General features: G+C 59.4%; 1 protein-coding gene across 1 annotated transcript in view; it reads left to right on the top strand.

Moving 5' to 3' along the window:
• The first annotated feature begins 3053 nt into the window (after positions 1-3053).
• PCSK6 (proprotein convertase subtilisin/kexin type 6) overlaps positions 3054-12266 on the top strand; it is a 35828-nt gene continuing 26615 nt past the window's right edge. Inside the window, exons 1-2 of the mRNA XM_065688291.1 lie at positions 3054-3275; positions 8793-8897. Of these exons, the coding sequence (XP_065544363.1) occupies positions 3054-3275; positions 8793-8897 (327 nt within the window). The remainder of the gene's footprint in view (positions 3276-8792; positions 8898-12266) is intronic.

Raw genomic sequence — 12266 nt, forward strand, 5'->3', positions numbered from 1 at the left:
ATGGGGCAGCTCCCACCGGTCAATGGCCCCACCAAGCCAAGCAGCCACCCGGCTCCAGCACCCCAGGGGCTCCTCTGGGCTTTGTGTGTTTGCGGACTGCCTTTTGTCTGCTTCAATCCGTGCACTGCAGCGGGCAGAGGCACAGCTCCCACTGCCCCCTCTGCCTGCAGGCAGGGACAGGGCGGCAGTCACCCAGCGCCAGCCCTCCCATCCCACCCTGCAGAAATAGCAGCTTTCGGGTGCTTTATTTGCACTTTCCTTCGCTGCCCTTGCCTTAAAAAGGCGCAGAAGGGTTCGGTTTTCAACCAAACACCATTTAAGCGATGCTCTTCCCAGCTCGTCCGTCCCCCAGCTGCAATCCCATCGCCGCACGGAGCGCACGGTGGGATTCGAACTGTAACTCACGGAGCGACATAAACCTGCCAGCGTTGTTGTGCATTTTAGAGAGCACAGTTCGAGCGTTACTGGTTCAGCAGCGCCTCTTTCTGTGCTGCCTCTGCAGCAGCTCCTCTCTAACCCCTCGGCTCGCTGAACCCACCGCATCGCCCGCGGCTCGCAGGACTTCTCCGGGTTTTCAGATAATCCCAGGAAAAGAGTTAAAAGGGAGCCTCTGCCCCGGTGTGCGACCAGTGCAAAGCACGGGAGGCCAAAGTCTGGTTTTCCTGACCCCCCTGCTAAATCCTACGGGCTCGGCTGGAAAGCTGCCCTCCAGGACATAAGGGGATGCACTCTGAGTTTCAAAACCCAGCCAGTGCGAGAGGAGGAATGTGGGGATGGGGGCACGGAAATGTGGGTCCCGGCGTGGCCGTCAGTGCTCAGGCAAGGCTCTAACCCCCCTCAATCTGCTATGCAAGGTGCTGCTGGGGTTCGGTGCCCATGGGGCTGTTGCAGTGGGATGCAGAGCGCTCGCAGGCATGGATTTGGTCTGGTCCTCCTGGGTTTCGCCCATTTTTCACCACCCAGCACAGAGAATAGGGAGTTTTACATCCTCCCTCCCCGCGGGCAGCCCGTTTTCCACCTTTGCCATCACAAAGCTTTTCCCATCATCAAACCCTAAACCTTTCCTGCCACCACCAGAGCCCATTCCCTCCCCTTTGCTCCACATGGAGATATTGCCTCCCTCCTTCACAGCCCCTGGTGACCGTGGGCATCCCCCATAGACCTTCCCCAGCACAGCGAGGTGGATGTTATGAGACAAAAAGGATGGGGTTCGTTTCATTTCCCCTAGCTCTGCCCCCCACACCTCTCTCGATGTGCATAGCACACATAGCAGGTTCAACCCTCCAGCCCCGCTCATCCATCTACACACCTTAACCAGTGCGAAACACAAGGAAAAGCCCATAAACCAGATGGGAAGTGAGGACTGGGTTTGCAGCGCGCTTGTTCTAATGGAAACCACCCTTCACTGCTCAATCAGAAGAAATGGCCATGCACAAAGGCATGGCTTCTGCCCAGAGGGTGAGACGAGCCCTAATGCAAGCAAATGGTTCCCGTGTCCCCACATGCTGTGACTGGTACCCACAGCGATACCCCAGGGGCTGACCCCTGGTGGGTTTGGCAAAGCTTTTGGGGCTTGGGAAGGTGTGAAGGTGTTTGCATCCAGAGGGATGGGGCTGGGGCAGCCGCAAGGGACTTGTGGAAGTGTTTTGGTTGGCAGCAGGGGTTTGTGCCCAAAATACCCCCCAAATCTCTTCAGGGCTTGGGAGATAGACCCGCTTTGGGAATGACAGCTGCCCCAAGGCCATCCCGGCTGGAGGAGCCTGCGGCTGTAGCTGTAGGGCCTGGCAGTGCTCATTACTGGGCATCGTGAGTGCTGGGGTCTGTGTAGGGGCAGATCTGAAGCTCCAATGTGATGAAGTTCTGATGTGATGAGAGTGGAGCTCGTACGTGATGTGAGTGAAACCGCTTCATCCCTGGCAGTTGTCAGCTTTTTGCTGGCCTCTGCCCGCGCTGGCAGGGAGGGCTGTGGAACAGAGCATCATTGACCCGCTCCTGAGCCCGGCCTTTGTTTCCAGCACCACCTTCTCCCTAACAAAGCCTATTTTCTAATACCCCACCAGCTTTCTGCTGCCCTCTGAATGGTGTCTGTGGGAGGCAAGGACAGTGCTCCAGCCCTTCTGCCTGTGCCCATGGCTCTCCTTGTGCCCACCATGGCCAGGCTTGCCCAGAGTTCTGCCTCCAAATTCCCCCATCAGCCTTGCCCCAGTGAGCCCAAGAGGACCCCCAGTCTGGGGGTGCAGGACGGGTGCCAGGGTGATGGGTGCACTGTGGGTGGTGCAGGGGAGATGCCCAGGGGATATGAGTGGCAGTGGTGGGATGCAGGGGGGAGCACAGTTGGAGATGCCTGCGGGGATACAGGTGAATGGGGATGGAGAGGATGCAGACAGGATACCCAGGGGGTCGGTGCATGGGTTCAGGTTGGCTGCACAGAGTGGGGCAGACCTCGGAGCGGAGCCGTGGGATGGCTGAGGGGATGCTGAGGGCATGCAGAGGGTCTGTCGGGGGGATGCAGGCTCACAAAGGATGATGAGGGGCCTGCAGAGGGATGGACGGGGGGGATGCAGGGGGCTCTCAGGGGAGCAGCACTGGGGCACGCAGTGGGAATGCAGCGGGGTACAAGGGGCTGTCCATGGGCATGCAGGAAGAGCTCGGGGGAGCAGCACCGGGGGATGCCGGAGGGTACAGGGGGGTTTGTCCGGAGGCATTCAGGGGTTGACCAGGGCCATGCAAGGGACGTGCCGGGAGGTGTCCTTGGAGCTGCACCGAGGAGCAGGGGGGCTGCAGGGGGGCCCGGGCAGCAGCACGGGGCAGGCGGGGGGCTGCGGGGGGGGTGTGTGTGTGTGTGTGTGCCCGTCGATGGGGCCGGGAGGCTGCCGGAGGGGTGCCCGCGTTCCGCCCCGTCCGCTGCCGCCGGGCCGGGCCCTCCCCGCCGCCTCCGCCTGCCCCCCCCCCCCCCCCCCCCCCGGAGCATCCCCCCGCCCCCCCGGGCTCCGGGGCCGCTTTAAAAGGCGCAGCTCCGCCGCTCCGCCCAGCCCGGCTCCGCGGAGCGCACCATGCCCGCCGCAGCCGGCCCCGGCCCGGGGAGCGCGGCCGCGCCGCCGCCCGCCCGCCTCTGCCTGCTGGCCCTGGCGCTGCCGCTGGCGCTGAGCGGGCGCGGGGCCGCGGCCGAGCCCTCCCGCACCGTCTACACCAACCACTGGGCCGTGCGGGTGCGGGGGGGCCCCGCCGAGGCCGCCCGTATCGCCGCTGCCTATGGGTACATCAGCCTGGGGCAGGTAAGGGGCAGCGGCGGGCAGGTGCCGGGGTACCGGGAGCGGGGGTGCATGGCGGGGCGGGGGGGGGTGTATGGAGGGGGGGGGGGGTTGTACCGGGGGTGCCGGGAGATGGGCCCCGGAGCGGTCGCGGCGAGGCCGGTGCCGCCGGAGCCCCGGTTTGCCCCGGGGGTGTCCGGACACCCCCGGCCCCCGCTCCCACCGCACCGGTCCCGGCCGAGCCGGCGGAGGCGGCTCCTCGGGGTGCCCGGGCCCCTCGGAACCCGCTCCCGCAGCGGCGGGGAATTGCACAAGTTCCTCCCGTCCTGGGAAGTTCTATTTGTGGATGCACCAAACTTTGGACTCTCCGGCCCGGGGTTATCGGAGGGTTTGGGGACACGCAGAACTTTTGCTTTCAAGCCCCCGCCGCACTCGGGTGGTTTAAAGGCGACTTCGAGCGTTTCTGTTCCTCTCGGTTTCTTCGTTGTCCCTGTTAAACCCGGCTGCGCGCTGGTGTCCTGGGAGCTTCCTCCCGAGTTATCGCCCTGTGCTCAGCGCTTTCCTGGCTGGGTGGCACAGGGTGCCTGCCTGCCCAAGGTGTCTCCTGCGCTATAAATTACAGCCTTGCTTTAGATCGCAACCCTCCCTTTAAGTATAATTAAAGCCAGAGGCTGCTGCGTAAACACACTTTCGGTGGGGGGTTAAAGGCTGAATTGGGGACTGCCTCCTGCACCGGTGTCTGTGACCTCCCGTGGGGATCACCCCTCGCATCCCCCCCTCCATCTCCAACCTGTTCTGCCTGACTGTTGTCCCACCAAGGGGAAAAACCACTTCGATTATTCAATGCTTCTACCGCAGGGTTGCATGAATGTGGTTGTGCAACCCAAAGGGCTTTTTGGTGTTTATCCCTCTTCAGCCAGAGAATATCTTGATCGAGCTTCCCATTCTCCCCATTTGCATCAGCCCAACGTCAGCTCCCGGTCTGGGGTTTTTGCCGTGTCCCTTCCCTGCTGGAGCATCCTGCCTTTCCCAAGCTCTTCCCTGTGACGCTGGAAGCCTTTGGCTCATGGGCACGCTGTGGCCCCTCCGGAGCATCCATCCCACCCCGCTGAGCCCGTTCCCGGGGCAGCCCGACGCAGGCTGGAGAGCAGGGGAAATAGTTCTGCGGTTGCATCAGGGTGTTCCTGGCTCCCTCCTTTCCAGCGGATACCGGGAGCTCCGGCACCGCCGGGGCTTCCCCAGCTGCTCCCAACGCCCTTGCCTGCAGCGTTCCTGCTCCGCGAGCTCCTCCGGCTTTCCCCACGGGAGCTCGCCCAGGGCCAAAGCCCTGAGGAGCCGCTTTCCCTGCGTGTGGGTGACGTCTGCTGTGCTGTGCTCGGGGCTCGCAGGGCTCTGAGTGTCCCCCGTTGGGTCCTCTGCTTGTGGAGCTGCTGGGGAAGACGCTATTCCCGGTGGGATGGGCCGGATCCTGCTGGAAAACCCTGCCTGAGGGCATTATCACCCTGCCCCGGGGAGATGTTCGGGTGGAGGCAAGTGGTGGAGTCCGATGTGGCGAAGGGGCAGTCGGAGTGACCCAGCTGGGTGCCGGGGAGCCCTGTGCTGGTGGCTGCTCCAGCCTGGAAACGGCACCGCTGTGCTTTGCACACACAAGCGTCTGCCCCACGTCCGACCTGTCCCTGCATGTTCCAATGCCCAACCCATGCACCAAGACACTCTAAAACCCTTCCGGGTCACAGCAGTGACATTTCCCTTGGGGAATCGTTTACGTCAACTTCCATTGCGGTGATGCAAACAATCGGACAAAAGGAGAAGCTTTTACATCCCCGGACTCCTGCTCCTTCCTCCCCACGGGGCTGTGCCGGGCATGCAGGAACAGGCCCCGGCCGAGGGCTGTGTGGAGCCGGCGTCCTGAGCGCTGCCTGTGCCGCAGAGCCTGTTCCTACCCCAGCGCTGTGCACAGGGACATGGGGTAGGGGTGGACTTGGCAGTGCTGGGATAAAGGCTGGACTTGGTGGTCTTAAAGGGGTTTTCCAGGCTAGGATGTCGGGAGGGTCTGCAGCAGTCCTCAGCAGAGCCAGCTGCAGTGCAGGATTCAATTGGGGCTGCAATTGGAGCTTTCTTGGATTCCTGTCGTTTAGGGAATGCCGGAATGATGGCGCTGGGCTTGGTCCTTGGCCGAATCTGGCATGGCCATCTGAGAACAGCATTCCGGAAGGCTCAGTGGCTGGAGCCCTTATCCCCAGTGGGAACGGATGGTGTCCCGAGGAGGCGAGCAGTCCTGTCCTCCCCAGCTGGATCCAGCCTCCTGATGGGGCATCAGTGCCAGCACTTGTGGGAATGGGATGGCTTGGGTGAGATCCTGGAGGATTTCCCTGAATGGGGAGGAAAGAAATGGGCTCAGCAATGCCCCGACTGCCCTCAGCGGTGTCCAGCTCTCCTTTCCATCTCTCATTAGCCACAAGCAGTCTTGACCCTGCTGGAAATACTAATGGCTGTTAATGGGGCAGGGCAGGCGCTGGGCTCATCTCTGCCTGGCAGTGCATGGGGACAGCTGGGTGCTGCTGCAGGAGCGTCTCCTGGGTGCCTCTCCCTGCCCTGGTGGCACCTGGATTTGAAGGGAAAGGGGGATGGAAAAGGAAATTGGGATGTGGCCAAACTCCTTGCAATCGTACCACTTCTTAGCGCTGTGGAGAGCTGCCCTTGTTCAGTGATCCCTGTTGGCAAGGACCTATGGAGGTCTGTGGTCCAGCCTCCTCACTTAACTCTGAGGCTAAATCAGGCTGCACAGGGCCTCAGCTGGGTGAGCTCTGAAGCTCTCCAAGGATGGAGATCCCAGCACCTCTCAGGGCCCGTGTGTTCACCTTCCTTTATATCCAAACAGGGTTTCTCCCCTCGCAACTCGTTGCCTCATCCTTTTGCCGTGCATCTCCATCTCCAACCACCTGTGTCCCACTGGGGCCATGAGTAGCTCCTTCCGCTTCGAGCTCCTCCCCATTTGGCCAGAGGACATTGGCAAGCGTGTGTGGTTTTGGAAGCGGAGCCATCAACACCCTTGGCATAGTGAGGATGGCTTTGCAGGGTGCAAAACGTGTTTGCATTGCTTTGGCTTGCTCCACGCGCAGCCCAGCGGGGCAGTGCTTCCTCTGCCTCCCATACAGGCAGGAAGGAAACCTCCTCCTGGTTGTTGAGGTACGAACTCAAATTGCCTTGGAAAAATCTCAAATTGCCCCTAAAACCTCAGCCCCAAGCTGCGAATCAACTGGGAAAATGAGAATGGACCCTTGGGGGAATGGGAAGCTCCTGTGGGTGTGCTTGTTGTAAGCCAGGAGCCTAAAAAACCAAGGGTCGTGGTTGTAAATGCACTTGGGGGGGGAATGAGCACCATTGGAGCTGCTTGGTGTGGTCTGGTGGGCTTTGTAACTGCAGCCGTGGGCAACCTGGGCTATCTCCTGTGTGATGGAGCTGGGACCTTTCGCCATGGGCAGTTGTCTCCTGGCTGGTCCGAGCCGATGGGCATGCCCTGGGTGTCAGGAAGGGGCCATCGTGCTGCTGCGTGCCTCTTGGGTGCTCCACTGGGTTTTAGAGCTTCCCCATCGCCCTGGCCACGGGGCTGTGGCCTCGCTGGTGCTGTATGCAGGGGAAAGCCCCACTGCTGGGAGGCCGCAGTGCTCCCATCCCCGGGGCTGCGTTGCGGAGCCCTCCCGACCTCAAGGAGAACAAATGGTTTCCACTAAAATAGGGGCATTTTAAAGGTTTTCTCCTTAGAATCCCTGATGTGGAAGGGGGCCTCTGGAGGGCACCAGGTCCAGCCTCGGCTCAGAGCGGGGGCCCTTCTCCTTAGCCTCAACATGAAGTTTTCCTTACTTTTCCTTCCCTAAATCCAAGTGGATGAAGAACCTGGAGCACTGGGTTCTTTTCCTGCTTCTCTGACCATGTATCCCCCGAGCCTGCTATGGCGTCATCACCCTCCCTGTCCTCCTGCTGGTCTGCCTTGCATGGTGACTTTGCATTGATTCCAAAAGCCCTGTGCCTGCTCTGCTTTCCCTAAAACACAGGGAGGTTGGAGCATCCTCCTTCCCTTTCCTAAGTGGATTTGAGGAGTGGGTTTTAAAAGCCAACTGCAGACTGCAACAGGCAATGTGCAGATGTTAAAGTGCTCACCTAAGCTGTAAAGCAAAGAAAAAGGTGGTGATGGGGGAGAGGAAGGGTTTAAATGAACTTGAATGGAGACAAACCACAAAAGCTCACACTAAGGGCAGTGAAATGACTTTCTGGCATGGAAGTCAAGGCAGGACCAATCAGTTAACGCTCACTGGCACATCTCAGGGTATCAAGCGTGGTACGATGCAAGTAGTTGTCATCATCTGCTTCAGCATCTGGTCCAGACAAACCTGTTTGCTCTCCCCTGCCTCGTGCAGCCAGCCCTGGTCTGGCCTTGGCGATGTCACCCTGGCTCCGGGGTGGGAGATGGGGCCCATGGCACAGGCTGTCCCTGGTCCTCTGAGCCAGGCACAGGGGCTGCTGATGGCTCCCTGCAGCTCCTGGCCATGGGGCAGGGTGTCTGGGGGGAGGAAGAAAACCAACCTCAGCTGAAAGGGGTTTTACAGCAGAGACCCGGCTCGTACCAGCGCTGTGTGACCTGGGAGCCGCACGCAGTGAGTGCAGCTCCTGGGTCCTTCCCATCCCCGTGGCTGTGAATCCCTGCGGAACGCTTTTCATGTGGCTCCTGGCTGGGTTCGCCCGGCTCATTGTGCATCCCTGGGCTTGATCTGTGCCTTTGGGGTGGAAAAAGAGGAGTTGCAGCATCTCCGGCTGCTGGGATGAGAGGGCTGGAGGCAGCGCAGCCACCCGGGGCTTGGCAGGGCGCTGTTTTCATGCGGGTGTTGGGCATTTGGGCTCTGGGCAAGCAAAACGAGGGCAAAAACTTGCAACAGAGGAACGTGGGGCTTCCCTGAGCCAAAGGGAGCCAACGGGGCTGCCCTTCCCTGCCCGCCTTGGCTCCTGGGCTGCACTTACTGACGGGAGGGACTCCAGGCTGGGCCATGCCTTGCACCTCCCTGGGGAGGGATGGGTGGTTTGCTTGGACATGATCCTGTTTAGGCTCCTGCTGCTGTCTCTGGCTCCAGGCTATGCACCCGGGCTTCCCAGGAGCATCCCAGTGTTAGCAGGGATCGCATCCACCTCTCCTTACGGGGATGTTGGTGCTGCTGGGGTGGGGAGAGGCAGGAGGATGAGGCACAGCTCCCCCAGTGCTGCTGCTGAGCTCATCTTGAGCTCATTATTTCTGCTCGGGAGCTGATGGAAGGTGGTTTGCAAAGATGCTTTTAATGAGTGAGAGCTCATAAAGATGTGTCTGGGGCTCTGCTGTGCCGGTGCGGCGCTGTTTACCATGGTGGTGGTACCAGGTGCCAGCATCCTGCATCCCCTCCCTGAACCCCGCTTTGTGAGCAGTGCAGCACGAAGGGATGTTGCCAGCACCAAAATGGGGGCGAACCACAAGAAACCTTAAGTTTTGTTGAAGAAAACCCTCTTTTTTTGCAGATCGGGAGCTTGGAGAACTATTACCACTTCCACCACAGCAAGACATTTAAGCGCTCGACGCTGAGCAGCCGGGGCCCACACAACTTCCTCCGCATGGACCCCAAGGTATGGGGCCGGGCAGCCTGGGGTCCCCCAGCCTCTGTGGGATGGGGGGGTCCCTGCTTCCCACTGTCCTGGCGTGGGTCAAGGGTGAGCCCCAGCATCTTGTGATGATGTTCTCCTGGAGCTGCAGGCCTGTGCGTGCCTGCGGTGACTCACTGGACATGGGGACATCCATCGGTGATGACAAACACTTACAGTGATTAAACACCAACATCTGCCTGAGAGCCAGGAGGAAGGAAAGGAGGAGAAAAGCCTTCCAGGATAGAAAGGCTGTTGCCTGCTCAGGGCGTTGATCCAGTTGCCACAACACTTGCTGCCTCAATGGTTGCTATGTGTGAAATCCTTGGCAATAGCTCTGCATTGCTTTTTCCTAGAGCAAGCATCCAAAGGGATTTTCGGCACAGCTGAATTGACAAAAGTGATGGGGTGGGGGGGTGGGGAGAAGGCAGGGAGGGACAGGCAGGACTGGGTGAGCTGCGGCTCTGCATTGGCTTTCCCCCCACCCCACAGCTCCACCCGGGGTCTGACCCATGGGAGATGCTACTTCTGTAGGGCAGGGGAAGGGTTCTTGTGTGCGGAGAGGGGGCCGTCAATACAGAAGAAGCCAGTGCAGCGAAGGCGCTGGTGCTTGCACTGGTGCCCGGATACCCTTGGGGTGCTCCTGTTCACCTTTGGGATGCTGTTCCCCAAGGCATTTCCAACCCGCTCAGCACAACCGGTCCCATCTGCATCTCTCCAGACCCACACCAGCCCTGCTGCCCAGAGAGCTGCTGTTGTGCATTTGGCCAGGGCCTGTAGCACATCCCCGAGGGGCACACAAGTGGCTGTGTCCCCATGGGGGAAACATCAGCGAGGGGATTGTAGGTGCCCTGGAATCCTGCTGGGCCCTCATTAAAGCTCTTTGCCCTTGGGGAGGGGCACGGGCATCCCAGCAAAGGAGGAATTCCACTCGGCAATGGAGATGCCTCCATTTAAATGAGTACTTGTAATGCAAACCCAATCAATTGGCTTTTAGTCTCATTAACATTTCCCTCGCCTTGCTCTATGGACTGCAAGCTGGAGCCATTAGCTCCTGTTCTCTTAATCCTTCCTTATCGCTTGGAGTTCAAGACCTTTTAGCATTTGTTGTGCATGGGAGAGGGGCAGGGACCTTTGCAAATCCTTTTGGAGGTGTCTCGGTATTCGAATGGCACCGGCTCAGCATGTGCAATGCAGGAAAACATCACCTCAAGGCATGAGGAAACAGAGCTGGAATAGTGAAAATTGAAACAAATCTTGCAGAGAATGGTGAAAATGGAAACAAATCTTGCAGAAATCCCACAGAATCAGCAAATCCAATGATTCGCAGATGTTGGGTGGTTCGTGCCTTCCAGGGGCTATTGTTCCCTGCATGTTGTTTAGCAGTTTGCTCTGCAATGGGGGCTGGTGGCACAGGGTCCAGCAGCAGGACGATGGGCAAGCCCCGCATCCTTGGGATGCGGGTGGCTGGGGAGAGGGAGACCGGTGAACACGGGGCAGCAATGGGGGCTGGTGGCACAGGGTCCAGCAGCAGGACGATGGGCAAGCCCCACATCCTTGGGATGCGGGTGGCTGGGGAGAGGGAGACCGGTGAACACGGGGCAGCAATGGGGGCTGGTGGCACAGGGTCCAGCAGCAGGACGATGGGCAAGCCCCACATCCTTGGGATGCGGGTGGCTGGGGAGAGGGAGACCGGTGAACACGGGGCAGCATCCAGGGCTCTGGTCCCTCTGGGACCACTCTGCTGCTGAGCATCCCTCTTGCTCCAAGAGACCCCCATGGCCGGCGGCTGCTCTGTTTGGGGCTGATGTGAGCCAAGTGATGGAAAAGGAGGAGGGATGTGGCAAATGCAGCCATGTGGGGAGCACTGGGGTGCAGCGTGGGGTCATGCTCTCTTATGGGCACCACTTGCAGCTCTCATCCCTGTGAACTTTCCTGGCTCCATGGGATGCTCATATTGGTCCTTGGCTTGAGCCGCAGCATCTCTGCTCCTGTTCTATGGAAGGGTTTGAGTTGGAAGGGACCTTAAAGCTCCTCCAGCTCCAACCCCTGCCACGGGCAGGGACCCCTTCCACTGGAGCAGCTTGCTCCAAGCCCCTGTGTCCAACCTGGCCTTGAGCACTGCCAGGGATGGGGCAGCCACAGCTTCTCCGGGCACCCTGTGCCAGTGCCTCAGCACCCTCACAGGGAAGAGCTTCTGCCTAAGAGCTCAGCTCAGTCTCCCCTCTTACTCCTACCTCCTTCATCCTCATTGAGGGGAGTCACAGCCTCAGCCCCTCTGCCTCTGGCCATGCACTGTAGCAAAATGAACCTCACCTAGCTTATTTCTGCTGTGCTTCATGGCAAACCCGTGCTGGAGCCGTCCAGTTTGTCCTGGATCTCTGCTTTTATTCTTGCACATCCACTGGAATGAATGCAGCTATTCCTTTCCTGAGGCTGCAGAAGGAGCTGCATCCTCCCCTGTGCTGGCTTCGTGTTTGATGGAGCTACCCTGGAGCTTCCTTACCCCAAAGCAAGGGGGGAACATACGAAGCTGCCCCTCTGTTTGCAGCAAGGCCAAAGGGTTCTGCTCGGTGATGCCTGTGCCTCCTCACAGGGTCCTTTGGTTCCTCTCACTGCTGCCCTGTTATTGCTAATTGAGGTTGGAGCAGGGAGTTCTGAGCTTTTCCCCTCCCTGGATGGGTGATGGAAGCCGATCCCGGTCTCCCAAGCTCCAGGAGGATGCCTCGGGCTCCTTGCCGCTCACCCTTTGTCTCCACACCCCAACCGCATGGATTTAGCAACCATCGACTCCTGGCTGGCAGCGCTGGGGTCCATCAGGAGCCTGGTGAACATGAAGGTGTCCCCATGAAGCCGCACAGCTCCTGGCAAAGCCCTGTGCAATCCCATAATCATCCCTGCATCCAGCGGAGCCGCAGGGAAAGGCGATAGCTGCGGCTTGGCCAGCGGGACCCATGGTACCGCTGCCAAGGAGTGCTGCTTTAAGGAGAGAAGCTGCGTATTTGGGCCATATCCTCTGTTTAATGTTTGGGGGTATTTTTAACTAGACCATGAGGTTGTATTTTTGCTCTCAATGCTTGAATTCCTCCTTGTAAAGCAAAGCAGCGTGCTGCTGGCAGCCCAGGCAGGCCTGGAAACTCATTTTCCTGGGAAATAGATCTATTTCTTCCTTTCAGCATTTTTTTTTTGCTTTAAAAATGTGTGTTTAAATCCCAGGCTCTAGGCTGGAAGCTGTCAGCTTCCTGATAGGCACCAGCTCCCCATCCACCTCCATCCGAGCAGCAAGCCATAAACCATGCAAGAGGAACGCGGTTCAGCCGCTGCTTTTACATAAACGAGCCCAACAAAAGCTTG

The sequence above is a fragment of the Lathamus discolor genome, chromosome 8, assembly GCF_037157495.1.
Source record: "Lathamus discolor isolate bLatDis1 chromosome 8, bLatDis1.hap1, whole genome shotgun sequence".
Lineage (NCBI taxonomy): Eukaryota > Metazoa > Chordata > Aves > Psittaciformes > Psittacidae > Lathamus > Lathamus discolor.